At 42.6% G+C, this 27,410-nt stretch overlaps 1 protein-coding gene across 1 annotated transcript in view; it reads left to right on the top strand.

The window, feature by feature from the left end:
• The window catches only part of LOC130117622 (intermembrane lipid transfer protein VPS13B-like), a 457,273-nt gene that overhangs the window by 4,384 nt on the left and 425,479 nt on the right, over positions 1-27,410 (top strand). The window contains exons 3-4 of the mRNA XM_056285747.1: positions 1,122-1,265; positions 20,564-20,681. Coding sequence (XP_056141722.1) covers positions 1,122-1,265; positions 20,564-20,681 — 262 coding nt within the window. The remainder of the gene's footprint in view (positions 1-1,121; positions 1,266-20,563; positions 20,682-27,410) is intronic.

Here is a 27,410-nt window from a genome sequence, read left to right as displayed (position 1 = left end):
AAGTTAAGCAAACACCAACAAGCGTATAGCCATAAAACGAGTAGCATGATAGACTGCGCTAAGGTGTTTCATAACCACAGGTGTCGTGTTATTTTGGGTCATTATACGTGAATTCTTCCTGTTAAATTGGATCCTTTTTTAACCTTGAAAATGGCTTGGACAGGAATCTATGAGCAGGGAACGATTGTGCACCACTAGCATTTTTACTCAGCTCCAGCTCTCCATGTGTTGTTCAGCTTCAATGACTTGACCAGAATAAGAGGAGAACCACAGCAAAGCTGCTCAGCCAGGCGCTTGCATAGTATCTTTACTGTCAAGTTGTTTTTGAAGACGTTTGATAGATTTACTTGGCTATTTTGTTCTGCTGTGTTATTTTGACACAGTATGCTTTTTTACACATGTAATGTCTGGATTGGATCAATCTGCCTTGAGCTGAAAAAGCTTCTCTTCCTTTGAGTGGATTCTGACTGCTTCTGAAGAGCAGACCAAAACACTACCTAACCCAGAAGAGATTGTGATGAAAGTTCTTATTGAAAGCAGCTTTAAGTCAACAGGCGGTGGGAATTCTGTTAGGATTTTGATGTTTAACTTTGTGTTGAAACCTTGGCAGATTTAATCTTTTTTCACCAGGTGCTTAATGATATCACACTTGGACAATATCTCATGTTAGAGAGGTAACCAGAAATCCTCTTTTTAGGGAGAGAAATTAGAATTATTAATTGCAATTTCTAAAGAATACACTGTAAATTCATGACAGCCTCCCCAAAGAAACACGTCTCATTATTAGTTTTTGGCTTACGGTTATCAAAGAGGCATGTGCATAGGCCGTCTGGTTTCATGGAAAGTGTTCTCACACAGAATACATCAAGATGCAGTCTCCGAGTGATCCTAACTGATTTCATTATAGGCATAACAAATTTGTAATCTGTAGCCATTGTTTTTACGTTCCTCTAATCTTTAACTTTTATTTAAAGATGAATCCCGAATGCTCTACATGCCTTAGCAATGAAATGGTTATATGTCTTTGCAACATTGTCTGCATCACATATGTTGGACTATTAGGCTTTTTACTTTTGCAGCTGTCTATTTTTCACTTGTTCTTCATCTTTGTGTTTTTTTAGGAGTTGAAGTTGCCATTTACATTCATGAGCGGTCATATCCATGAGCTTCGTATCCATGTACCTTGGACTAAACTGGGCTCAGAGCCTGTAGTCATCACCATCAACACCATGGAGTGCATCCTCAAGCTGAGGGATGGAGCCCAGGTTAGTGCTTTATTGATCTGAAAGACACAAAATTCTTTGGGGAAAAAAAGTGGCATTCTGTGATCTCACAAAGGACTTTGCACCAAGTGAAACTTTAGCCATTAGTTTATGGCCTTGTTTAGTTTATAGTTTACGATTCTTAATTTCAAAAATGTTTTCAAGCCATCTCCTATCACCAGGTCCATACTCAGATTAATTACTCACAAAGAAATCCAAATGCTCCTCATGTTGATCTTTAATGTTGTGTACATTAAAGAAATCATTAAGTCTTTTCAAATGTAAAACTCAGAGTGCGAAGTGGAGCAGCAACAGTTGGAATTCTCATCGATAGAGGTCAGCTGTTCAGCTGTGTCACAACTTTCTTTAAGTAGGCTCAGTTGCATTAGAAGGGTACACTTATTTGGAATGATATGACATTTTGCTTCTGGCCTGGCTGGTTTGATTCAAGTTCTGTGTATAACTGGGATAAGCGGCTTGGATAATAGATGGATGGATGGAAACCCCACACGTGAGCTGTATAGTCTCTAAGTTAGAAGCCCTCAGAGGAAAGAGAATGAGAAGGACTGTTTTACAGCAGCTTTGCTGCAAAAGATTGAACACAACTATGTTATCATTTTGTTATGTTGTAATAAGGCAGTATAACTCAGAGAGCTTAAAACTTGTTAATTTGACACAGCTAAGTAGCATTGTCTTTTTATCTTCCTGATCACTGCCTAATTAGTTTTGATGAGATGGTTCTGATGAGGAATGCACTAAAACAAAGGGAAAATAAATCAAATGAATCAAAAACAAATAAATCACTGCCTTATTGAGGCACCAAAGATGATGTCATGCCTTCTACACAGGGATTTGTATTTTGATCTGCATTTTCAAAAGCTTCAAGAAGGAAAAAAAAAGGGGAGCATTGGCAAGTGCTGTAAAGACAGGCTCCAGTGAGGAGAACACTTGAGAGTTTGGGGATGAAAGCGTGCCGTCATTCACACTACCAGAATTAACTATTTGCAAATGTTCTTTCAATTTATCAAGAGATGCATCTGCCTCTATTTTTGAACCACATGGATCCCATCATAAATCAGATATTAACTATTTGTTTTGTGATTCAAAAATGCTTGGTTTTATTTTCCCATTAACTTTTCCCTCCACAAAGAAAACACAAGGCCCTTTGTCTTTATATTTACTGTTCAGAAGAAAAGCAGCTTCATTGACCATTGACCAAAAATATTCAGGGAACCCCAAACTGACAAACTGCTTTTACTGGTGATTTGACCACTGCTATTTTACTACTCAGCCATCTTTGTTTCTGGCAAGTCAGTGGTCTCTCTATTCATCGTTGGTCAGCAATCAGTGTACAAGACTTCTCATGAAAAAGACTTATTGCATTCAGAAACAAGTCAAGACCATTTTACATCTCTGTCAACTCAACACTGTTCATGCAACCAGAGATTTTGTCCTTGTAGCTGATCTGTATAAAGTTACTTCATGCTGTACCTTGTACTATCAGGGACATAAATCTGAAAACAATTATCCCAGGAGCAATATTTTTGTTACTCTGTTTAGGTTTTGATGTAAATATTTTCATTTTTTGAAGCATGGCATATGAAAGACATTTTTCTTAGATTTATTTTTGCAGAAGAGCCTGGTCCTACCTTTGCCACCCATGCAGTTTGCCAAATAGAAAGTGGAATTCAGTACTGGCCTGTATGGGAAGGTGGAAGTTTCAAGGCCAGATGTCCCAGAAGAAACACATTTCAAGGGAAGTCAATTAAAGCTAATTATATAGACTGAGGCAAGATTTGTAACACATGAGCTTGAGCTGATGGTAAATATCATACTATGCAGATGGCTACTGCTCAAGTGATCAGGTTTCCACTTCGATGGAAATTTTAACTTGTTTTTATGCTTCTTACGCAGCTTAAGGTCATGAAATACTTGGTGTAATGCAAGCACTCTAAAAACAAGTATTTGTTACAGATGTTTTCAAAAAGGCTCCTGGTGTAGAAAAGATTTTCAGAAAATTACAAATGACGTTTGAACAAATTATTCAATGGTATGTACACCCGTGAGACACAATTTGGAGTGAAGCCAGACTTAGAGCAGAAGTCTTCCTAGCGGGAGGAATTTAAATGAGTTACTACACTTTTTTCCTCACTAACTCCTGTGTTCTCAAGCCAAGGAAATATAGCCACCTTTCTGTATATTCATAAAATTTCTATAATGTTGTTAATTTATTTCTCAGAACATTAATTACAAGTTCATCAAACCTTCAAAATTGTTCAAACATTTTCAAAATGAGATTATTTGCCATGTCATCTCAACAGTGGCAGAACCTTACAGCTCACTCAGGTCAGGTCAGGGAACTTCCTTGATTGAAAGCAAAAGATTCTGTGGGCTCCTGTCACATTAGTCTGGCAGAAGCTAGGTTAAATTTCTCCCGAGGTTTTATATTCTGTCCTCATATACATCTGGCCCCGGTCCAATTTTAATCAAATTCTTTCAGAGGCATACATTGGGTTTGGCATAGGTATATGTAAAACCTGGGCTATAAGGCTCTCTCCCCAAGCCCTCAAGTAATTTGGATGATGTCCCACCGGGTTTTCAAAATGGGTAGAAAATTGATCTGTGCACGGAAAATCTTAGTTTAGCAGATTAACTAGTGTTTCTCTTGTCCATTGGAGACAGGAACTTTGCGGTGGGCTTGAAGCAGCTAAAGTGTGGAAATGATAAATGATATCATTAATATGGTTTGTTTTCATAATTACTGTTAAAGCTTGAGTACCAGCCTGCAAAAACATCCATGTGCCTTTGAAGTTCATTAAGGGTTGTGTAATTTGACCGGAATTATTTGGAGCATTTTAATGTTAGTGTATCCCCACGAGAGAGGAACTGGGTAATATTAGGGATATTCAAATTGCTCAAGAGAGTCCATCTGCAAAACACCAAGAGCAGCACACAATTATAGTTTCCAGCAAATGTGGAAATTTTGGCGTTTAGCAGCAGTTGGAGATTACAGCTCCTGCTGACAGTATAATTGCTGAAAATAGGCTGTAATGAGGACTTTTGGTGCTGAAAATATCTTAATAGGAAAAATGTCAGTTTGTCTTTGATACTAATTTCACAAGCTTGTGAGGACCATTTGCAAACAAAAGCACAAGTTTTTCATATCTTTTACTGTGATGAAATGCCCTTCAGTTGTATTGTATACTCTTTATTGAACCTGCCTTGAAAGATTTCAAGATTATACTCCTTAATCCTTTGTGTTTATATAACACCAGTAGTATTTGAGTAAATTAAGAAGACACTTGATGGATTCTTCAACATAATGCTTGTTGTCTTGCCCTTTTTTATTCCTTAGTGTAGTTTAGTTTAAGACTATTTCACTGGTGGTGGTTCATGAGTTGAATTATTAGTGTGGACATCTCCATGTGAAATTAGACTAAGCCCTCGTCTATGCCTAAAAGCTCACTATATGTAACAGGAGATTGGTCATGGGGATGAAAGGGTTTTGTAGTAGTCGACGTTTTTGCTCGTGTACAAAAGCACCCCTCAAAGTGGCCGATATGCTTCTCTTGAGTTATTTGATATGATTGATCTTTTGGATCTGACGTCATTGTACATTAAAAAAAACCAGTATGAAATAGTTGAGAAATGTCAGGGATGAAGTAATGGCTTCAAATCTGTCATTCTATGTACTGAGCTCCTATGGAAACCAGAGCTATTAATAGATATCATGAGGTCTCCACCTAGTATCTGATTTGCAGCATAATATAAATACTCCAGAGATTTGTCCCATGGAAAGAGTTTGTAATTTTCAGTGTTACAAGCTGCAGGCCAAGCTATTGACATCCGGAACAACTTCTCCTATATTTGGAATATTTAATTGCTTACATTAGTTGGTGTTGGCGTTCAAAGATTTTCAATTAAAATGTGGGGGATTGTAACTGGTCTGTGGTGTGATGCTGAGCACTTGGTTTTTAGCATCACTGCCAGCAAACCTTAAACTGTTATGAGCAGACAGATGAAACCTTTGGTGGAGGAAAAAACATTTTCAGAATTTATTGTGTGGCTGTTTTTTTTTTGGAGCTTTGCTCCTTTATTTACAGCTATTTGTAGCACATGAGCAAAACCTGGCAGAATTGCACCATGTACTTAATGAAAGACCTAACAGCTAACATTTGATATAACGTAGCAAAATTAGGGCTAAATTTTTTTCTTTTTTTGAAATTCTGGTAACCTGGTCCAGATGTTGAAGATGAGGTGCGATCAGCAAAGACAGAGAGGAACTAGTTGGACAGCAGTTACACTGGATCAAAACACTCCCAGGCACTCTTTATTTTTTTACGAGACAAAGATAAGGGCTTGGGTTTACCGAGGAGGTCCTTTTTGGGTTTGGCTCAGCTTGCTGCTTGATCTGGGAGTTTTATGGCTGCCGAGTGCATTTACCCCTGATGTGGAGGTTCTGATTGATGCATTGCCTCAAGATGATTTGGGGAGGTGCCTTTGAGACTTGCTGGTTTGGCATATAGTCACAATGAGGCCTTTTCCTCTAGCATTATTCCTTTCTAAACTATTTTAGGGCTTCACACCACCATCCCTCATTGCTCTTAAATAATGGATTATACATGTGAATTAGGGAACCCCTTTTTCCATTTTTCATTCAGACCTGAAAACTTTGATATTGTTATTCTACCCCTCCATCAACTAGACTAAACATTGCTAAAAAATATCTGCTGAGCATACTGCTTATATAGCTGTAGGCATTGAAATGATCTTTGTTACATGACTTAATCAAACCGGGCATCATAATTATACACATACACAAAGCCTCAATACAGATTTTGGAATATTTGGACCTCAGATGCACGGTTGACTCCAGCTTCTAGAGCTACTGTATTCTGAGAGTTACTGCTGTACTATCTGTGGTTTCCCACCCAGGAGTTGCGTCCACAGCGTCTGGGTTAGGCAACATAGGAAGTGTGGGCTTTTCCCGGCTTCTGTCTGTCAAAATGCACCGGCCCTTATGATAGACCTTTCTACTTTATTTTTTTGGTTTGAATGGAAAGATTGGACTGCAGAATGATATCATTTAGGGATCAACTTTCAAGAACTGTGTAAGTGTAATTTTTTCTTTTTTTTTTTACTTAACACAAAAAGAGCTTATTATCATAATTATATTCTTAAAACTATATGCTGGGGCAAAAATTCTGTGTATGTATGTGTGTATACCATATTTCCCAGGCTATAAGTCACACTGGACGCAGCAAAAAAAATGTGTTGTTGCGAGGGGAAAAAAAAAAGTTGCTTCGGCGTATATGTCGCATTGGTACAGTATTTTCAATTGAGTCATAAGATTAAACAGTGCCATCTAGTGGCCTTAGTTGAAATGCAGCGTATTCGTCTGTCAAAATTACATTGTATATATCGCTTTGGAATATAAGTGGCAGGACCAGCCAGACGAGTAAAAAAACAGTGACTTATAGTCCGGGAAATACGGTATATATCCTCCACGCTTTCAAATATAATCTCTGTCAGTCTCTATACCGTTCAGCTACCTTGGAAAGAACAAGGCCAGATCTCCTCATGCCCTTACCACTCTCATCTGTCAAGAGTCGGAAAATGAAAAGGAAAAGTTGAACCAGTAAAAGAAAACAGCCCGTGGAAGTTTGTAATCAGATAGCACAAACTGGATAATCTCTGTCCCAACGCCATCCGGAAATCTTGCCTTTGATTCCTCAGCTCACAGGGAGCAAATGGCTTACAGAGATTCCACCATAAATCCGTCTGATCAGCAGCTCTGTGGGGCCTTGTCTTCAAGACTCAGAGGGCAGATATGCGGCTTTGGAGAATCTATTTTTCTTGAATCCACCCCCGTTGTTGTAGTAACCAAATCCATCTCTGACTTCAAGTGATAAATAGACAGGGATGTTGGCACTAGATGGACTCCTCAGGCAGGTTAGAAGACACAGCAAGTGTTCTGATGGGAGGCAGGGATACAGAAACACTGAGAAACGGACAAAGGGAATCAGTATATAAACGTTGTAGAGGGTATGAGAATAAAAATGTGCATTTGCTTATGTGTATCTGTCTGTATTTGATAGTTGTGTTGACCCTAGTGTGTCAGGCCTTCAGGTTAATGTCTCCTCCCTATGAACTTCTCTCTTTCTTACCTTGCCATACCTTCTAACTCTAGACACTCACCCTACAGACAAATTGGAGTATCAACTGCTTGTAAATTTACCTAGCAAATTCATCAACATTAAGCTAGTTGGGTTTATCACTGCATTTTCCTTCTAGCACTTGGAATGTTTTGTGATGCCCAGTGTTGGATGTAGGACTGTGTGTTGGACTATGATGGCTTCCCATTACTCAAAAAAAGCCATTATAGGCAGCAGTGCAGGTCCTTACATTCCTTCATGTGAGTTCTCAACATTAGCTTTATGTCATCAGAGTGACCTGTTGCTTTGGTCTCTGCCTGGCATTCCAACTTGATTTAAAGCATCTGCAGAAGGCGGCAGTGGACTTTGTCATTCAAACACGAGGCCTTACGCCCAGCCAGCACTGCCTGTGAGTCAACCAAGCTACATAACCCCACTGCCTTTGACTGCTTCTACTTCTACTTTGAGGTTTGGTGGAGGTTTGGATTCGTGGTGGGCTGAGGTTATTTTGGCTCCTCAGACAGTCCTCAGACACAGGAAAGCAGTCAGGGGGTGGGGGATTAAACCTAGTGGCTTCCTGAATCCACTGAGTCAAGTGGTGATCAATACACTCTGGGCAGGATGCTGCCGCTCCACAGCCTAATCCCTGCTCTCAGGCCATCCGGACTACAGCCATCCCTCAGTGGAGGCCATTAGCTGCTCGGTGCTGTTGGTGATATTGCAGTCTGGGGAGAGATTGTGTTGCAATTAGGGCTAATGTTCACTTTATTAGGCATTTTTCCCCCCTGCACAGAAATTCCAGGCAAATATTTGTATTGCATCAGGATTTACCATTGGGCATAATAGTGTACTATCTAAAAAACGTTTGATTGAGTCGATTACAATTTGGAAGCATGAATACTATTCCATTATGTTTGAGCTCAACCTTTTACTGTCATTGTATCAAGTCCAACTGGACCCCTACAGGTATTAAACATAATTCAGTGGCAGTTAACATGGAAAGTTTTGCACATAAATTGTAGATAAAGTTGCATTTTTACCACGTATCTATCTATCTATCTATCTATCTATCTATCTATCTATCTATCTATCTATCTATCTATCTATCTATCTATCTATCTATCTATCTGTCTATCTGTCTATCTGTCTGTCTGTCTGTCTGTCTGTTTTTATATTCAGGTTCTCATTTTGTTTAGGTGTCTTGCACAAGTCCAAGGCCACCATAGTTGGCCCATTTTTCACCGTGCTTCTTTTCATGTCATCACCCATTGCCGCTTTTATAAGAGGGATACATCTGACATTTTCTCTTACTTTGGGTGAAACAGAAAGCTATTAAAAGGAGTAACACAGTAACTGGGAGCCCCTGTGTATAATTTCTCAGTGGAGAAAGGTAGGCTTGTATGACTCCATGTTACACAAACTGTGGGTGGTCTGTTTTTTATGTCTCAGGGTAAGTGTGTGCTCCATTTAGCAGACCCTCACCCCTTTGACCTATGAATAATTCCACTCTTATTACAGAAATAATGACACCATATAAGGCAGGGCGTTTGTAGTCAGTAAAACCAGTTATGAAGAAGCTGGCCAATAGGGAGCTACTTGGTTATGAGTAGAAAATCTATTTTTTGTTCGCCCAAAATCCCTTTAAAACATGTTTCTATATACTTGTCAATTACTGCTCCTCAAAGATGATTTGTGTAAATTCAACACTGAATAATGATTCAAAGTAAGAAGGACGGACAGATTCTAATAGAAAGTCAGCTGATACACATCTTTTTTTGACATCTGCCTTTCTTAAACTCCTTCAGTAGATATTGTTTGCTGCAATTGTCACATATTTGCTGTGGATGGAGTGTGTAAGCCTGTTTTTTTTTTGGAGGGCGGGCTGTCAAACAACAACAAAATCACTTTAGTCAGCCCGGCTCCTGCGTTTTTGAATGCAGAAATCTGGGGAGTGAGGGGGCGTGCATCATTTACCATGTTTCAGTCAATACCATTCAGCAAGCCCCGCTGATATTTACCAGTAATTTATGCTCCAGGAAAGCCACAATATTACAAATAACACCTTTAAATGCAGAGTAATGCTGTTCATACTGGTTTTCAAATGTAGATCCTTTGCTCCGGTTTGTGTGTGAGTAATTGTAAAGCTCGAGCCCACTTTGCACAAGGGTCCTTCAGTTGATAGTGTTTGCTTTTATCTTAGCTGGCCAAGGCCCCTGTGATGTTCGGGTAAGAGAAGCAGAACATAAAATGAAAAATTGCACAACATGTCACTTTCCATGGCAGGAGAGAGAAGAAAAAGAGATTGTGTGGAAAAGGCATATGGTTACCCGAAAAAAACAATACACACCCCTCTCTTGAAAGAGTGTATTGCCCTGGCTTGACACTAACCACATTGCTTCTTTACAATGGCCAGCATCATAAGAATTTACATGTGTTATAATTAAGTTGTAATTGCTACAAATATTTCATGAAAACTCAGTGGCAGTTATCATTTCCAGGTGACAGCAGAGCAGTGGCAATGCTGGGATGCTGGGCATTTTCTGATTCTCTAGTTGGTTGGATACACAGAGAGACTGCACTTTGGCTTCTCGTCAGCGGCAGGCGTATTGTGGCATTGCTGTGTTACGTGCAACATTGTGAAGATATGAGCGATTGTCTCCTTTCATTACATGGATGAAGACAATAAGAGATATGAATTTCATGGGACTGGGTTATTGCGCCAAGATGACAGAAGGATGCAGTCACATTGATTTTTTTTTCTTTTTCCAATACAAGGTTATTATGCTGACAATTTTCCATCTCTCAAAAACTGTGATTAATGTTGACAGTACTTCAGTTGCTTTGGAACCTGCTGTATAAAAGCTACGCAGACTAAAAGCTACGCAGACACAAAGCGCACTACATTCCACTTGCATGCTCAAACCCCCCACCCACCCACCCACCCACCCACCACACACACACACACACACACACACACACACACACACACACACACACACACACACACACACACACAATACAGCTTTGGTATTTCTCAACATTGATGGAAAGTCCTCTCCCATTTCTCTCTGTTTGATTTATTCTTTCTTGCCGGTTTCAGAACATTGATACTCTCCAAGAACACTTGGGCCTTTACAATACGTGCCTTCCAGCTGCGCCTCACATGTGCAATTAAGCTGTCAGAGTAGCCTCAGCCACTGCTCGCACTGCTCTCAGAGGCTGGCGCTTACACCTCGCACGAGGTCCTTATGTCTTGTATCATGCACCTAATGCAGTATATGAGATGATGGGCAAAGCTGGAGACCATGCTGATTCTTCCTCTGACAGATGGATTTCAGCAATATTCATTTTGGAAGCGAGTTGTGACCACTAGTTGACAGCGACACACCGAAATGAATAGCGGATTGAATGATCCGTTTGCTGTTAGTCACTAATTGTCAGCCAGTGATGTGGCATGTCTTAACTCTTGCCCTAGCCTAGTTTTGAATTGCTGAATAACCATTGATAAATGTAGACTTGGTAGTTGCTACCCTGTTGATGAAAAGAAAATATGGGCTCTTGAGTTACTCCATTAGAAATGATTAGAAATTAAGTAATGGTTTAGATGAAAAGCTTTGACTGTGACCGGGAATTCCCCTTTGAGTCTGAGAGTTCACTTAAACGTTAAATTTGTCTTTGTGTGAGTGTGTGTGTGTGTTTGTGCCTTTGCCGTGTGTGTGTCAGGGGTCTGTGTGGAGTGTTTTATTGTAGCTAACACATTGCAGTTATTAGCATTAGGGGGTAGCTGTGCCAGCGTAAGCAGCATGCCTGACATGCTCAGTCTGGGCTTGTGGTTGGCTGATGGAGACATCTGAAGGACCAGAGCCTCTCAGATCTAAATCAGGAACAATTTCTCCCTCTTTCCCATTCTCTCTCTCCTCTCTCGCTCCCGCTCTCTCTCTCTCTCTCTCTCTCTCTCTCTCTCTCTCTCTCTCTCTCTCTCTCTCTCTCTCTCTCTCTCTCTCTCTCTCTCTCTCTCTCTCTCTCTCTCTCTCTCTCTCTCTCTCTCTCTTCGCTCTCTCTCTCTCTCTTTTACGTCTCTCTCCTCTCTCCTCTCTCGCTCTCGCTCTCTCTCTCTTTCGCTCTCTCTCTCTCTTTCACGTCTCTCTCGCTCTCCCACTCTTTTGCCTCACTCTCACTTTCTTTTCCCTCTTTCTGTCTGGCTTGTCTTTTCACTCTCCCTCTCCTCCATTCTTTCTCTCACACCCCTTTTCCTACGCTGTCTCTTTAGGCCTTTTCTGCCTCTAGTTCTTTTTCTTCAGCTGTCTTCATCCCAGTGTTTTCTATTTCCCCCAGTCAGAAATCAACTAGGCTTATCATTGTGTAATTGTGTTCATAGTGCAGGTCACTAGCATCTGTCTGATATACTCGTACATGGATCATCAGTCTAACTGAATGTTTCCTTAAGAAGAAAACTCATAGATAACAGTCAACTACACTGTTTTATCTACTTTTAGGCTCCATTAGCCTGCAGAAATTCCTTGTTCTTGGCTTTAACTTTGGATTTCAGTTGCTAGGACCTAAAATCCTTTGTTTGAATGACAGTTGTGGAAAACAAACATAGTCAGCTGGGCTGAAAAAAGTTATGACCTTAGAGCTCTCTCTACTTTTTAAAGGCTTATCATTGATACTGTGGGGAAATACCGAGGGGGGGCATTTTGTAATAAAGAAAGTGATTTTATGCATGCATACCGTGGCTATGAGATTTACCACAATGTAAGCCTTATTATGGGAGAATTATGCACATTTAAACTAGAGCAGCAACAGCTACTGTACTGTAAACACAGAATTGGTTCCTGCTGATATTTCTCCAAGTTTATGTATAAGGCCAAACAATCTTTTCAAGTGTTTAATTCCATAACACAGAAGGCAATAGCTCAATTGTGCAACTGAATTGTTTTTAGCTGGGTAACATTTCAGATGTGGGCTATAACAGCACAGATATATCGGCTGTTTAGAAACCCTGCAGGCTGAGCCCATGTCAATACTACTGTCTAGTGTTTTAGGCTTCAGAGGAGGGCACTAAGTGTCAGTTTTGGATCTTGGCTCGGTGGGATGAAGTTCGTGTTGCATGGCATGTCTCAACTCCGTGCCTTCCTACTGTCCCACAATTCAACAGCTGCACAATAACTGTGGACTACTCATCCCCCTCCCCCGCCGTCCCCTCCTCCAGTCAGGTTAAGTAAGAACTGAGACAATAGCTGAACAAGGTGTCCAACTGAGCTGAGAAGAAATCAGAAGCCCCCACTGTTGTTCTGTGCGGGTCTGGTCCAAAGCCTGCTTCCCTGTTTGTCTTTATTGTTTTTCTAGGCTTGTTGGGGGAGATATTAAACATAGACAGTTTGACTTGGGTACAGTAGAGGCACTCTTGGCAGATCCCTCCTGTATGACATCACCAGGACTGTCGTTGCTATTCCTCCGGGTACCAGATTGAAATAGTTTTGTAATTGTGCAGTTCTTTTTGGCAGTTACCATGGAATCTTTTCCATGCCCCCCCCCCTTTAATGAACATGTTATATTTCTGGGCTTCTGAAGGAAAGGAGGCACATGTTTGGAAAATTAGCCGCACTCTTTCGCCTCACGCCGTAGGAGTATGCAGGACTGAAATGTGCTTCGTAACACTTCTGGTATTGCAGACCTTGTAAACCGTCCCCATTTTAAAAATGATAAGCAAGAAAAGACCATGAGTCTACCTCATCTCTGTTGTGGCTAGCTTAATTATACAGGTATGGGGATTTTAAAAGACACAGATTACAGATAATTCATTTGAGTGAAAAGAAATAAACAAGATCATCTGGTAAATTGGGATTGTGTGCGTAATTTGTGGATTTGACTCTTGTTTGAAGTCGGGGCTACGTTGTTTATCTGACTGGTTAACACAAACACGTACAGTATGTACTGAGTAGTTAGCAGAGTTTGCGGTGTGCGGTTTCGCCAAAGACATTTCACTTTGAAAAGGTTTTAATGGAAGGATCATAACTGATTGCTTTTGAACAATAGGAAGCTACGCTTAAATTTTTTTTAAAGAGAAAAATCTAGTTTTGCTTTCATAAATTTGTAGAAGTTGTCAGGTACTCTGTGTATAAAAGCAGTGGGAATGAAGATGAGGATGAGATGAAACATTGCATGCGCTCTACATTATATAATAAGTACTGAATTGTTGATAAACAGACTTTCCAAAAGTCACAAATCATATGTATATGTAGTTCTTGTGTGGACTACCTTGTAAGTGGAAGCTGCATGTCTTTTGCACCATTTTTTTCACTGTAGCACACTCTGTACTTTTCAGGACTGTAATATTTCATTAGTGCAATACAGCCATTGTAAATGGGGTTTCCTTTCCCAGTAGTGGATTTAATTTCTTGGAGAGGTAGAGAGGCAGAGAAAGAGAGCAGATTTTTTGTAATGAGCTGTTTTCAGTGAGATAATTATTCAGAGTGTCACAAGATGTGATATTCATCAGGGTTCATTTCGAGCTCTAATCCCCCCAATCGGCCATGGATTCCAGCTGCATGGCTGTTCTGTTTTTCTGCAGGCAGCTCTGTATATTGAGGTTGTATGGGACAGTGTGTGTGTGTGTGTGTGTGTGTGTGTGTGTGTGTGTGTGTGTGTGTGTGTGTGTACATGCATGTCTGTGAGGTTGTATGTGAGCATTTTGTGCTCTGTGTGTGTATGTGCATGTTTGTGTGTTTCTGTGCGTCTTTGTGTTTATGTTGCACCAGTGTAAGTATTTGTAATAAGTGTAAACTGTACATATATGATTGTTTTTGCACTTAAGCTGATTGTGTGTGTGTGTGGGTGGATGGGTGCGTGTGCGTGCTTGTATTTGTGAGTATGGGAGTTTGTCAAACCCTGTCCCTGCAGCTCAGGCTGGCAGCAGTCTCCCCCAGCCCACCTCCATCTAAGAAGAAAATAAGAGCCTTGTCTTTAATCACAGCATAATGGCTTTCTGCATTTGTTACAGATTCATTAAAAAGCCATTTGCAGCTAATTTTTAGTTGAGCTGATGGATGTGTTTGAAGCCAAGGGAGGTTGAAGGAAAGGTAATTTGAGTCAATTGCGATGAGCCCGCACTCTTCAGCCTGCATTCTAGTGGGGGTCGTCATTGCTCGTAAAAGAGGTAACCATGTACCGTTTGACGTTCGTGGAACCTTCCCAGACGGTAAGAGTATCCTTGAAATGCTGAACACTGTTTTTTTTTTCTCAACCCGCGTCCTCGTTGACGCCAGCTGGAATCCATTCGCATGAGAACCAGTGTCATCCCTGTTTAAACAAGCGATGGTCTTGTTGATTGTGGAGTGCCTTAGAATAGAGGGAGTAGAGGGGTGGTGGTGCAAAATGGGATTATGGGTTAAAGAGGAGAGATGAAGACGATGTATAGAAGAGGACAGCGAGTCGGAGGATGAAGTGGCTCAGTGGAGAGAAAGCGCGATAGATAGGAGGAGAGCGAAGAAGAGGGTGAGGAGCAGGTAAACGAGATGGAGGAAGGGTAGGTGGAGGATGTGAAAAGCAGTTGAAACAGTAGAGATGCGTGGCAGCGACTCCTGCTGCAGAAACAAGGGTGTGTGTGTGTGTGTGTGTGTGTGTGTGTGTGTGTGTGTGTGTTGTTAGTCTTGGGCTGGACCAGTGGAAATGCGGTCTGAATTCCATCATATCCGCTCCATTTCCCCCAAAATTTGGCAACAGCCAGCGCTGTTAGTGCTTTTATTTTGGGGGTGAAGAAGTGTGTGAGATAAGGTGTGTGTGTGTGTGTGTGTGTGTGGGTGTGTGTGTGTGTTGGGGAGGGGGGGCAAAGAAGTCTGATTGCTGGTCCTTCCCCAGGGACGATGCTGAATGGGCCCTGACATGAGGGACAAGGCCACAGTGAGTGAGATCTGCTCTGTGTGTGTGTGTGTGTGTGTGTGTGTGTGTGTGTTTGCGAGTGAGCGAGAGAGAAAAAGAGAGAGAGAGAGAGAGAGAGAGAGAGAGAGAGAGAGAGAGAGAGAGAGAGAGAGAGAGAGAGAGAGAGAGAGAGAAAATTGGGGGGGAGGGTTGTGTCTGAGATAAGGAGCTATCAGGTTCCCTTCATTTATTTTCTCACTCCTCAGGCGTCCACCCTCCCCTGCCTGGCCTCCAATCTCCAGGCCTGCTGCTTTGATGTCAGCATGAGTTCACCAGCAACCTGTGGAGGAAAAACAACAATAACAAAAGACTGTTTACTCAGCACTGCTCTCCCACATGCTGCCATTAATCCGTTAAAACAGTGTGAAATTGACCAGTTTTAGAAATGTTTGGGTTTTTAAAAATCACACATTTATGAGCAGACAGGCAGTTATAGCCCCTCCGTTTTTTTTTCACCGTGTGCTCAAATAGAATTGAAAAATTGCTCGGTAATTTGAGGGAAATAGAAAGCGAAAATGGCATATTATTTTACAGAAACGTATCGAGCAATAAAAACAAATGGTGGAAGGTTTTGTTTAAGGGCAATTGATGCTGACGTGAGAACCTTGGAAACGACAAGGAATGGGGCTAGGACCGTTATTGTGCTTTTTCCACATTCATCACACCACGTATTTATCATTTTTAGTAGGTTAAAATAATTTCCAAATCTTCTCTGTTACACTTCAATGTTAATTGCGTAAACAGATACATAAAAAAAGAGAAGCCCATCTGCTTTTCTAACATTCGGGACTGTAGGGCTACAGCACTTGGAATCATTATGTACAATTATTCCTCATCAGAAGGACTTTACACCAGTCATTATGTAAAGTGCAGTAGCCCATATTCTCTATTGGCCTGCTAGGCCTGTTTTGATGGCTAACAAACAAGCAGCAGTTGAGACATTGCCAGTTTCCAGTACCATGCACAATGTTTTTGTTGGCCTGGTAAAAACACTGACAGCATCCAAATAGGTGACAGTTTCTAAAAGCTGTTGGAGGTGGAGGTCCGGCCAATCAGCCAACAGCTCGGTCCAGGGCCGCTGTCCCAACAGGCTCGACACACTGCCTGCTGTTCTCTGACCGAGCCAGACGTCTGCAGGGGGAGTGAGAGGTCAGGCCTGGCCTTCCTGTGCCCCTAACCCTCCATGGGTGCCCACTTACCCTCTGAGTAGGAGGTCCCTTTCGACTGTCATTCATGCTGCAAAGAGCTGCTCGCTTCCTCTCTGCCCCCCCCCCTCATTAATTTCGATTTCAGCAACATTTCAAATGTTGCAGAAAAATAAAATCAGCCCGGTTAAAACAAATAAATATGTGTTCTACATGAATGAACCATGCCTGAAAAGAAATCCTTCAGAAAGTTGGAAAAAACCCCAAGACTTGATTAGTATTGGAAAAGTTGTGCTGCCTCTTTAGTGTCAGCTGGTGTCAGTGATATTTTGCACTGCTTTAAGACCCGAAAAGAAATACATTTGGCAGTATCCTGTTACGCCAACAAATGTCCAAATGTGTAGTCCCCGAAAGGGGCCCTTTGTTCACGGCATTTAGGGAGTTGTTGGTGGACAGATTGCCATTAATCACATCAGTCATTTATGGACAAACACCTTTTCCACCTCAATGAAGTTTAAAAAGATGTTTTTATGACATGTGAAAAATTTTGCGATCTGCGATTTTTCTCCTCAGCTCTTCTAATTCTCTACTTCATCATTCGCATTTGGAATTAACGTGCAAACCTGGTTATTGTCTCTCTCACCTGTGAGCCGTCTCCCTCTTTCTCCTTCGCTCCTTTTTTTCCCCTCTCTCACGTTTTCCCATTCTCCGTGCCTCTGTTTCTTCCTCTTTATCTCGCCCTCTCTCACTTTATTTCCTTGCTGCCGTCATCTTTAGTCAACAGCTGAGCTGACATGCCTGCAGGCGAGGCATTCCCATCTTCCCCAGCCCTCTTTCTCCTCGCCTCCATTCCTCCTCCTGTCCCCTCCCCTCCCTCCCTGTCCCGTGCCCTGCCATGGCATTGCAGGGATCAGCTTACCCGGCAGCAGCTGAGGCAGCCTTCATTTGTCCCAGGGCTTCCCTCTGAAAAAGGCATTTTTCAGCCCTGGAGAATAGCTCACTGCCCAATGGTGACATTGAGTGCTTGATTGTGCTGCGGCAAAATTTGGCAGCCCAGTCCCTCTCGAAACAGTTTGAGTTGTTGAACTCGGTGTACTCTTGGCCTGTGGGCCTATATGCATTCCTTTAGGTATAGATGTAAACGACTTACAGGGTGAGTGTTTGTAATCTACTCAAAAGTATGGAGGGTTTTTTTTTTCCGATGTAAACTTGCCACCCCACTATGTGAGCGTGTGTCCCATTTGACTTACCTCATCGAGAAACCAGCCTCCTGTCTTCCATGCCTAAATGTCTGTAAACACTGCAGCTTTTGAACTGGCAGCAGGCTTAACTAATGAAGAGTGAATAATCAGCAACATATCTAAATCTTTGTTTGCCAGTTTCTGTAATTTGCAGCCGTGATGAGCTATTGATTATTCCTCCCCATTCTGTTTACCAATTCCCACCAGTTGGTAATTGGGGGAAAAAGTGTAAATATTTCTGCAAGAGCCTTGTTTGCCTGTTCTAACAATATGGAGTTTACCACATTAGGGGGGGGGGGGGATTTACCTGTTTATGAGTTCGTTCACATCTTAAATTATGCAAGATATGTTTAAAATGTAATCTTCATCACCCACAAACAGAGAGGGGCTCATCAGTGTCAAGTAGTGTCAGAACCAGAGGTTTGGCAGAGATGCAAGGCTTTACTCCTGGAGGAGGGAGGGGGAGAGAGAGAGAGAGGGAGGGAGAAAGCGCGAGCAAACTTTGTGTTTTATGTGGTGAGTGTATGTATCCAATGTATGTGAGCATGTGCGTGGTTGGCTCTGTATGATTGTGTGCACCAACACACATAATATGATTGTATGCACCAACACACATTTTGGTGTGCATATTCTTGTCAGAGTAAGTGAGTGCGGGGAGCAGGAAAATGTGTTTAGTTTTGACACCTTGGCTGTTTACATTAGCCAGGATAAGGAACGACTCCTGAGACCCTCTTGTCATGCTGATCCTCAGTTTAAATGCTAACCACATGTGATCCCTCCCTCGTTTCGTTCAGATTGTCTGACTAGCTCACCACCCAAGCTGACTGTGAAAAGGTTACAATGCTGCAGTAACCCCTAATCAATGCCATACTGGGGGTTAACAGTCTCCACTCTGCACAGCTGACCTGACATCTCTGATTTTTGAAAAAAGAATTCCCCCTTTTTCTCCCCAATTGTACCTGGCCAATCACCCCGTTCTCTGAGCCGCCCCGGTCACTGCTGCACCTCCCTGCCAATCCGGGGAGGGCTGCAGACTACCACATGGCTCCTCCGATACATACGGAGTCGCCAGCCGCTTCTTTTTACCCGACAGTGAGGAGTTTCGCCAAAGGGACGTAGCGCGTGGGAGGATCACGCTATTCCCCCCAGTCCCCCCCCCCCCGAACAGGCAGCCCGACCGACCAGAGGAGGTGCTAGTGTAGCGACCAGGACACATACCCACATTTGGCTTCCCACCTGCAGACACGACCAATAGTGTCTGTAGGGACGCCCGACCAAGCCGGAGGTAACACGGGGATTCGAATCTCCATGTTGGTAGGCAACAGAATAGACCGCTACGCTACCCAGACGCCCCCGTCTCTGATTTTAACAGGGGTCTAATGTTTTTATTTAATTTTTTTCCTGTGTCTTCAGGTTGCAGACATTTTATAACCAGCACATTAATATGTCATTGTCTTCCCTCCATCTTCTGTTGCAGTTGCAGCCACATGTCAGTTGTGGATATGAATATGAGGTATCAGATAACTAAATTAGTGGTACAAAATGAGTAGGAAAGGTGAATGATAGCTACAGTAGTCGCAATATGTCTTCTCTGGCCTCATTTCTGATTCAGTATGATGTTTTTGCTCTGTTCCCTCCCCTTGTTATGCATAGTTTTAGGGGATCGGGAGAGAAAGTAATTTTGTCGATTCAATGCCGGAGAACACTGGTCCTGTACATGCTGTAACTTAAAGGAAAGATCCATTTGAAAACAATGTATGCAGATTTTATTCTTTCAAGTCTCTCTGCAGCCTCTCAACAAAAAGCCAGTAAGCTTGAAAAGGCTTCACTCTTTAAAGAAATGTTACAAGTCTGACAAGTCTGCCACTTTATTGGCAATGGACCTTCTCTGAGTGTTGTCATGTGATGACAACACAATAATAGTCCTGATTCTCTGATCAGGCTTTGGGAGGGATTGGTTCATGCTTTAAAAGATTGACTGAACCGTTAAATAGAAGAACAATTCTATTTACGGGTGGATTTTTTCCTTCAAGAACAGCTATCTACTGACTAAGCTATGCTGGTAGTTGTAGTTATCAGTGCTGTAGCTCTATTGTAAGTATTGGGCTCCTTAGTACAGCCAGTCCTCTCTGTAGTTACCTTATGACCCCACCACCATTTCTCCTCATGTCCCTGTGTTTTAGTTGCACCTCATCTCCCGGTGATAGCACTCTTGAAGCTGAGGCACTCGACTAGCTAAACCAATAAATAACCCCCCGATCTCAGCACATTTTGTTTATCATCTGGCTCATCTCTGAAGGGGATGCCCGTTTCCTTTCTCATTCTTACACACACACGCTCACACACGCACGCACACACACGCACACGTACGCACACACACACACACACACACACACACACACAGGCACATGCATGCACACGCGCACACACAACACATGGGTGTTCTTACATTCCAGGGCTTAACAGTCCGCTGGTCTCTGAGTGCTGATGACACGTCCTGGTTGTGGAGGAGAGGAGAGGCCTTTGCCCCTCTCATCCAGGAACTAGAGTTTATTTGTAGAGCCTTTGGTGCTGGTTGTAAAACACACAGAGGGGGTTCGGGGGGATAGGAGGCTAACGTAAGGTATTGGGGGAGGAGATCAGTGGTGCACAGTGGTTACGCAGCTCATCACTGCTCAGCTCCTTGCACCCATTGCACACAAACACACACAAATGCATATACAGTCCCTCAAATGCTGGGACAGTATCTTTTTACCACCAACTCTGTATGTACTTCATTAACTCTCCTAACTTGTTTCTTGTTCCTTTCTGTCTCTCTGCTTTTTTTTTTCTTTCATCAGGATGATCATGAGAGTGGCTCTAGTTCCACTAGCCGCAGTGCCTCAGATAGCTCCAAGGCCCTGGCCAAGCCACGCCGCCTTCAGCAGGCAGCCCCCAGTGACCCAGACTTGCCTCCAGGTGAGTGATGGCCCTGGGGCCAGTGGGGCTACTCTAACTCCCTACCCTGGGAGTAACCACCAGGGCAGGCAGGGCCTGGGGGGGGGGGGGGCAGAGAGTAAGACAGAGATTAGGATCTGTTTACACTAGTGTGAGATGTGGGTTTTACTATCTGGCCTCCAAGAATGCTATAGCCAAAGAAACATCATGTGGTCAGCCATACAAAATGAAGTTGGCTTAAATATTAGCCTGTTGACATGGTAAGCTCATTAGCAGTAGCAGACTAAGGCTTGATTTTTACCTGTAAAGTGAGAAATATTTTTTGTTTGGCTTAAGTTCCCTTTGAATCAACATGTGAAAATCAGCACTTCTTCACAAGTGTTAATGTAGCCAGATACATGAGGGAGGGGGGTCTCTGTGATAAATCACTGACTGATGGCTCTTATCAGCAAGGCCACTTGACCATATGCCTCCTACAGGGCCATGGATTCCATGCCCATCACACTCCAGCCCTTTACAGCACCTCACAAAGAGGGCCTTGTGTTTGGCACATCAATGGTACATTTTTTGGTTTTATGTTTTCAGTCTACAATCCTTTTTTTTCTTGTTTCAGAGAGAAACGCCTAAGGGTGACTCTTTAGGGCGTTTTCACCTTTGCATCATAAGCTGCGGCCTTCTTTTGATGAATGTATTATCAAATGTTTTTAGAATTTTTATTAAACTAAAATCAAAGTATCAGAGGGCAGTGAAGTAGACATGTATGATGTCAGCATCTCATTCAGGCTTCTCACACATTGTTTATTATGAAAAGCTCTTGCACGCACCCATTACACTGAGGAAAAATATTACAGGTACTAAAAAGATATTGGGGATAGAAGAGCTCACCTTACAGAGAGGGAAACAGGAGGGGATGAAGAGAATGGCTGGGTAGAGTTTTAAAGATGGAAAATGTTGAGCCATTAGAGAGATGGAAAGGAATGAAGGAGTAGAAAAAAAAAGAAGCTGAAGAAAAGGAGAGAAGAGACAGATTCAGTTTTTTAAAGGCTGGTCATGGTCTAACACCCAACCAGAAGGCAGTGGTCCCAGAGCCCCAGTATGTGTGGATGTATGATCATACACTCCTGGCCGCGTTTATCTGGGGAGGATCCTTTTCCAGGCCTGACGTTATGAGATAATATCTCTCCCCAGCTGTTAAAGCAGGGTGCCTCGCACTCCAGCACCTCCCTCTGGGCCCGCCTCCAACAGAGCTGCTCCCAGGTGTGTGTGCGTATGACTGTGTGCATGTGTATGAGTTTCTATTTGCGTACACCCTGCACAATTTTCGGACTTGAACCGCCGATCCATTACAGGCTGTAAAGACATGTCTGGGGTCGGAAGTCAAGGCACCTCAGTAACACTAAGGAAGTAGGTGAATGCGGTAATGTCAGCCTTTCTAATCATAAGGTGGAGGTTAAAAGGTAGAGGAGGTAAGGCTAACCTGCTATGACTCAGAGAGAGGATGTTGTTTTTAAGAACGAGATACAAAACACACCTGTCCGAGGTTTTCAGTTTCGTTTTAAAGGATGTTTTCTAAAAGTTAGTAGGACACACATGCTGCATCTCGAGGCATGGCGTACAGGCATTTTTGCAGGCATTCATTCATTACACTTGTTTTGTACACTTCACTGCCACAAATATGGATGTCCCTTGTTCTGTTCCCCATCTTGTGTGCCTCACAAAGTTGGCCATGTGTAAATCTTAAGGTGTTGATACATGGGCCAACGACAACATGCTCTGTCAGTTTGAAATATGAGGGAGTCCATCTGATGATAGTGTTTTGTTTTTGTTTTTTTTGCCAGGCCTGCAATGATGGATTAGTGTTTGAATCCAAAGAAATATAAATGCATCAGCTTTCATTCTATTGTCCTCCCCCAAATCAAAGACTGTTTCTTCTTTTTCCAACAGGGAACAGAAAGAATTTTTTTTTTTAACCTTTCCTCCCGCCCTTGTTTACACCACACACGACTTCCACAAATGCGAATTCAAGTTAAAAAGCACCACATCTACATCATGCCACGTCTATCCCAGCACACAGCGGCGGCTACAGACAGTTTGTGTGTTGTGTGTTTATGTTGTGTGTGTGTGTATGTGTGTGTGTGTGTGTGTGCTCGTGAGCATGCGTGTATGTGTCTCACTTTTAACCCAGGTTTTACACATGCATACCATAGATCGACAAGTGAGACTGGTGGGGGGGTAAAGCCGGTCTCGCCCCTCCGTCAGCATCGACGTCGGCAAACCTTCGCCTTGCGTCTGCTCCCCTCCCCTTCAAAACAACCGAAAGAAAACACTAAAAAGCAGCCACCAGCAATTATACAGCCATTTGGCCCTAAGCTTTCACATGTTGAATGGATTTATCCTCCCTGTTCTCCCTGTGGTGGAAAATACTGATGTTAATTCATATGCCATGGGATTGGTAGCCACACAAAGACCAAAGACCAAGTGCTTCCACCTTGGGCGATTCTGTGAGTGATTATGTTTACTGCTGCTTGTGGGGGACTAGCGGCCACCGTTTGTGAGAAACACATTTCTGTGTTCCAGTACGTTCCTGCATAAGCCGTATTCAGACTACTGATATTTTTTTGTTGTTACGTTTGACATCTGATATAGTTGCGTTTGTAGGGCAAGAAGGAGCCGAAAGGGTCATCCAAATGATGGAAAATATCGCCGTAAAGAGTTTGATTCGTGACACAACAAAATAAACGATAGAGCTTGATATGAAACGATAGACGTTTTCTATCGTCACACGATACATATCATCATATCGCCCAGCCCGACCTCTGACTATTTTCAAAAGGATGCCGTAGCTTTGGATTGTTTTTAGACTGGAGACATGAGACCAGATCTCCCCTAAGTCCTTAGTTCGAAGTCAAACTGAATGTTTTTTCGGCTGACGGTTCATGTAAGAATGAGGCCATGGCCATGTTTTAGTTTTTGCTTTTCTAAAGACCATTTCCTGGGATTTTCCCCCAAATCAGCACAGTTGAAAGCGCAAGTTATCCGGCGGCAATAAATTGAGGAAGAAAAAAAAAAGAAGAAAAAGGCGGCTGCGTTTTCAGTGTGATGCGGTAAGTTGACTTTCACTGCACTGAAATAAATGCTGACTAGTAGATGTACTCAGATGGAGATGGACTCAGCTATTGAAGGGATTAAATGCAGTTAAAGACATTAATACTCTGGCTTCAATAGTACTTGATAGAACACAATTTGGGGTGGCATGGTGGCACAGTGGTTAGCGCGGTCGCCTCACAGGAAGAAGGTCCTGGGTTCGAGCCCTGGGGTAGTCCAACCTTGGGGGTCATCCTGGGTCATCCTCTGTGTGGAGTTTGCATGTTCTCCCCGTGTCTGCGTGGGTTTCCTCCGGGTGCTCCGGTTTCCTCTCACAGTCCAAAGACATGTAGGTCAGATGAATCGGCCATACTAAAATTGTCCCTAGGTGTAAATGTATATGTGTGTGTGTGTGTGTGTGTGGGCCCTGTGATGGACTGCCGGCCTGTCCATGATGTCTCCCGGCCTGCTGCCCAATGACCGCTGGGATAAGCTCCAGCATCCCCGTGACCCTGAGAGCAGGATAAGCGGTTTGGCTAATGGATGGATGGGTAAGAAGGTTAAATCAGGATTTCAAGTCTGGCCCTGCAGGTGCAAAAAAAAAAAAAAAATTAAGGGCTGCACACTAGTTGTTTAGGAGCCTTACAGAGTTTATAAACAGGATCAACATTTTGATCCACCGAGGATCATCATCAAGATGAGAAAAATAAGTATACCTACACCTAACAACCATTGGGAGCAGGTGAACTGAATTAAGCCTGATCGGAAAAGGTTGTGATGATGCCAAAGATCTTTACTGACACCGTGTTCAAAGTCTGAAACTTACTGGAATGCAAAAGCTGCTCTCAACTCATCATCACCTAAAATGTCAAAGGAGAGTTTATTTTATATTCAAATGGGTCAGTAAACACATCAAATCTAATATCCAAAGACATGAGATCAGAGGAAAATGTGGATGTGGTACAGCATATGATGAGCTGTCATGAACAGTCTTGAGGTAAATTCTAGAGGAGGATGCAAACATATGATCAGTTTATCAAAGTGGTTGTGTTTCATTCAGAGAAAAAGATGGACATGTCACCTCTGTCTAAATGTGCATACTGTGCATTGCTCAGGACAAATTAAAGGGTCTAGAACAAAGGTCTCTCACTAAACAAGCAATTTATGACCTTTACCCCAGTATTTAGGCAGCGATCCAAAATTTCTCTGTTTGGAGGAGCAAAGTATTGCTATCCCCTCCCCTACATACCTTAACTAGCTCTTTCGCCAAATATTTTGGTGAATGGATGCAATGTTAAGAGTGAAATGCAAAAAATGTGCAACAGGCTTGATATCAATTCTACGATATGAGATTTTTGTCTTATCCAGGGACCTAGATGATTTGTCTACATAGGCCAACCCACAGATTCACTAAAGGTATCGCGTGTATCTTGGACTTGCAGTCTTTGAATTGAATGTACTAAAGCTACATCCAGATCAATATTACCACTTACAAAACTGGGCCTATGCAGAATAAGAAATCTCAATCCACATACTCCTCACTTTTAAACCAGATGTGGAAAACTCCACATTTTTCACTTGTGCATATACAGTAGGACATTTAGTGTGAAATGTCTTTTAAATATGGAATTTTCTTGAGATTAAGTAATCTTGCACACATGCTGTGATGGGAGACATATCCCATCTGCTGTTACTGGACTGGCCAAAGCCATTCTTGATCCATATGGCAACTCGGGTTTTCAGAACATATGACTGAAGCATTTATTCCTGTTATGTGTCATTAAGCCTCAGATTGATTTGCATGACCTGCCCCAGCCGTACATAACGCAACTACAGCAGGGTTGTGCAGTTATCTACTAAGGCTGTGGATCTCGGCCTTGGCCCTGGGGAGTATTAGAGCATTGGAGGACCGTGTTCCTGTGTTTCTCCCCATTGAGCAGTAAACTAATACTGCATCGCATAACCTGGGGAGCAAATGCAAGTCCTCAGCATTCCTGTTTGTTGGATAATGATGCTCAGACCCAGTTGTACTTTATTTAGTTCAACAGCTGCTGTCTGGAAAGCATTGTAGATTCCCACCCAGCCACAGGAGCACAGCATGCACATTAAAGCAGAGGTAAAATGTCCATGTGTGCGTGTTCACTCCTGTGTGCTTTTACTGGTGTGTGTGTGTGTGTGTGTGTGTGTGTGTGTGTGTGTGTGTGTGTGTGTGTGTATGTGTGCGTGCGTGCGTGTGCACACGTGCAGTGTATGTGTATCTGTTGGTGTGTATGTTTGTGCCTTTTGTGTCTGTGTGTCCTTGTATTTTTCTAAGTGTGTGTGTGCAAGAATTGTGCATACATGCATGTTTATGTAAGTATGCGTGTGATGGGGGAGAATGAGATTTTCATGGCTTGAAAAGCAAACAGGCTTCTGTGATAAATCCCTTGTCCAGTGCTACCGCTGTCCTGGTACTGGGAGTTCTGCTTAGAAATTAAATACAGCAGCTGTTCTGGTATTACTGGGAAATGCTACTTATATGAATGGAGAATATCCCATACTGGTAGAGGTTGGTGCTTTCTCTACATTGTACTGGAGACTTGCTGTACCGTGCTTGTTTAGGCTCTATGCATGGAGTTTTACCACGGGAGGCCCAAGGCTAAATCAGATGTGGACATTAAGATAATACTTGTGCAATAGTAAATAACATTCTAGAGAAGTTGCAGGACATTCACATCTGCCAACATGGTAGTTTAATAATCTGATGTATTTCACCAGTCTTTTAACTGAGCTTCACACAAAGTAAGAAAATCTGAGCATGTTACTCTAATGCATAGCAATATTATTGAAATGGTACTTTGGAATACATGCGCCGGCATCTCCCTCGGTGCCATTCATGTGCAAAGCAAGTTTTCTGTTAGAACGAATGGTCTTTTGTTCCAGCCTTGGCAGGCTTGGCCGATGGTGTCGGAACTGGAGCTCTCTTAGAGTTGAGAAAGAGAAAACGGGACCTCATTGTGAACCTCTAATCTGCAATTAACTTAGTCGGGAGAAAGTGGAGAAAGGACCTAGAGGACTGCGCTACTTCAACAGTTCGGCTGTGTTCGGTATTTTAATGTGATGAATAGCTCATGTTTGGCCATCTGGAAAACCCGGACATTGTATCACTTTGCTCCTCGAAGACAAATAAAACATCCTTAGGTGATGTAAACAGGGATTTATAAGATTCTGGAAATTCTGCTCCACCCTTAAAAAGGTGCTATTGTCCCACAGTAGCCATGCATTCTTTTTTAATAAGGTGGAGGCTACATCTCTGGCTGTAATACTTACATTTTAAAACAACACCCCAGAACCAACATACAGTATATTTATTGTCTGATGGACATGTCAGTCTTTTTCTCACTGGCTAATAACTGGCACGTCTAATAGCTGCTAATACTTTCCATGTACAGGAAAAAGGGTGAACATGGACAGTATAGTGTTTCTTTCCTGTATTGCACAGAAGAGAGTACTTGGCCTGTGCTGAGATCACATAAAGGAGTTAGTTTTTCCAGTCATTTTATGGTTGAACAGTTTTAAGTGGGTTCCTTCCCTGTGGGCCGCAGCACAGGTGCTGGCTGTGTCAATTGTTTACAGAAGTTCTGAGCGGGCCGATGGCTCGCAGAGAGACAGACGGGGGCCCTGGAC

Source organism: Lampris incognitus, chromosome 9 (genome assembly GCF_029633865.1).
Source record: "Lampris incognitus isolate fLamInc1 chromosome 9, fLamInc1.hap2, whole genome shotgun sequence".
In the NCBI taxonomy this organism is placed as follows: Eukaryota; Metazoa; Chordata; class Actinopteri; order Lampriformes; family Lampridae; genus Lampris; species Lampris incognitus.
This window is presented reverse-complemented; position numbering and strand designations above follow the sequence as displayed.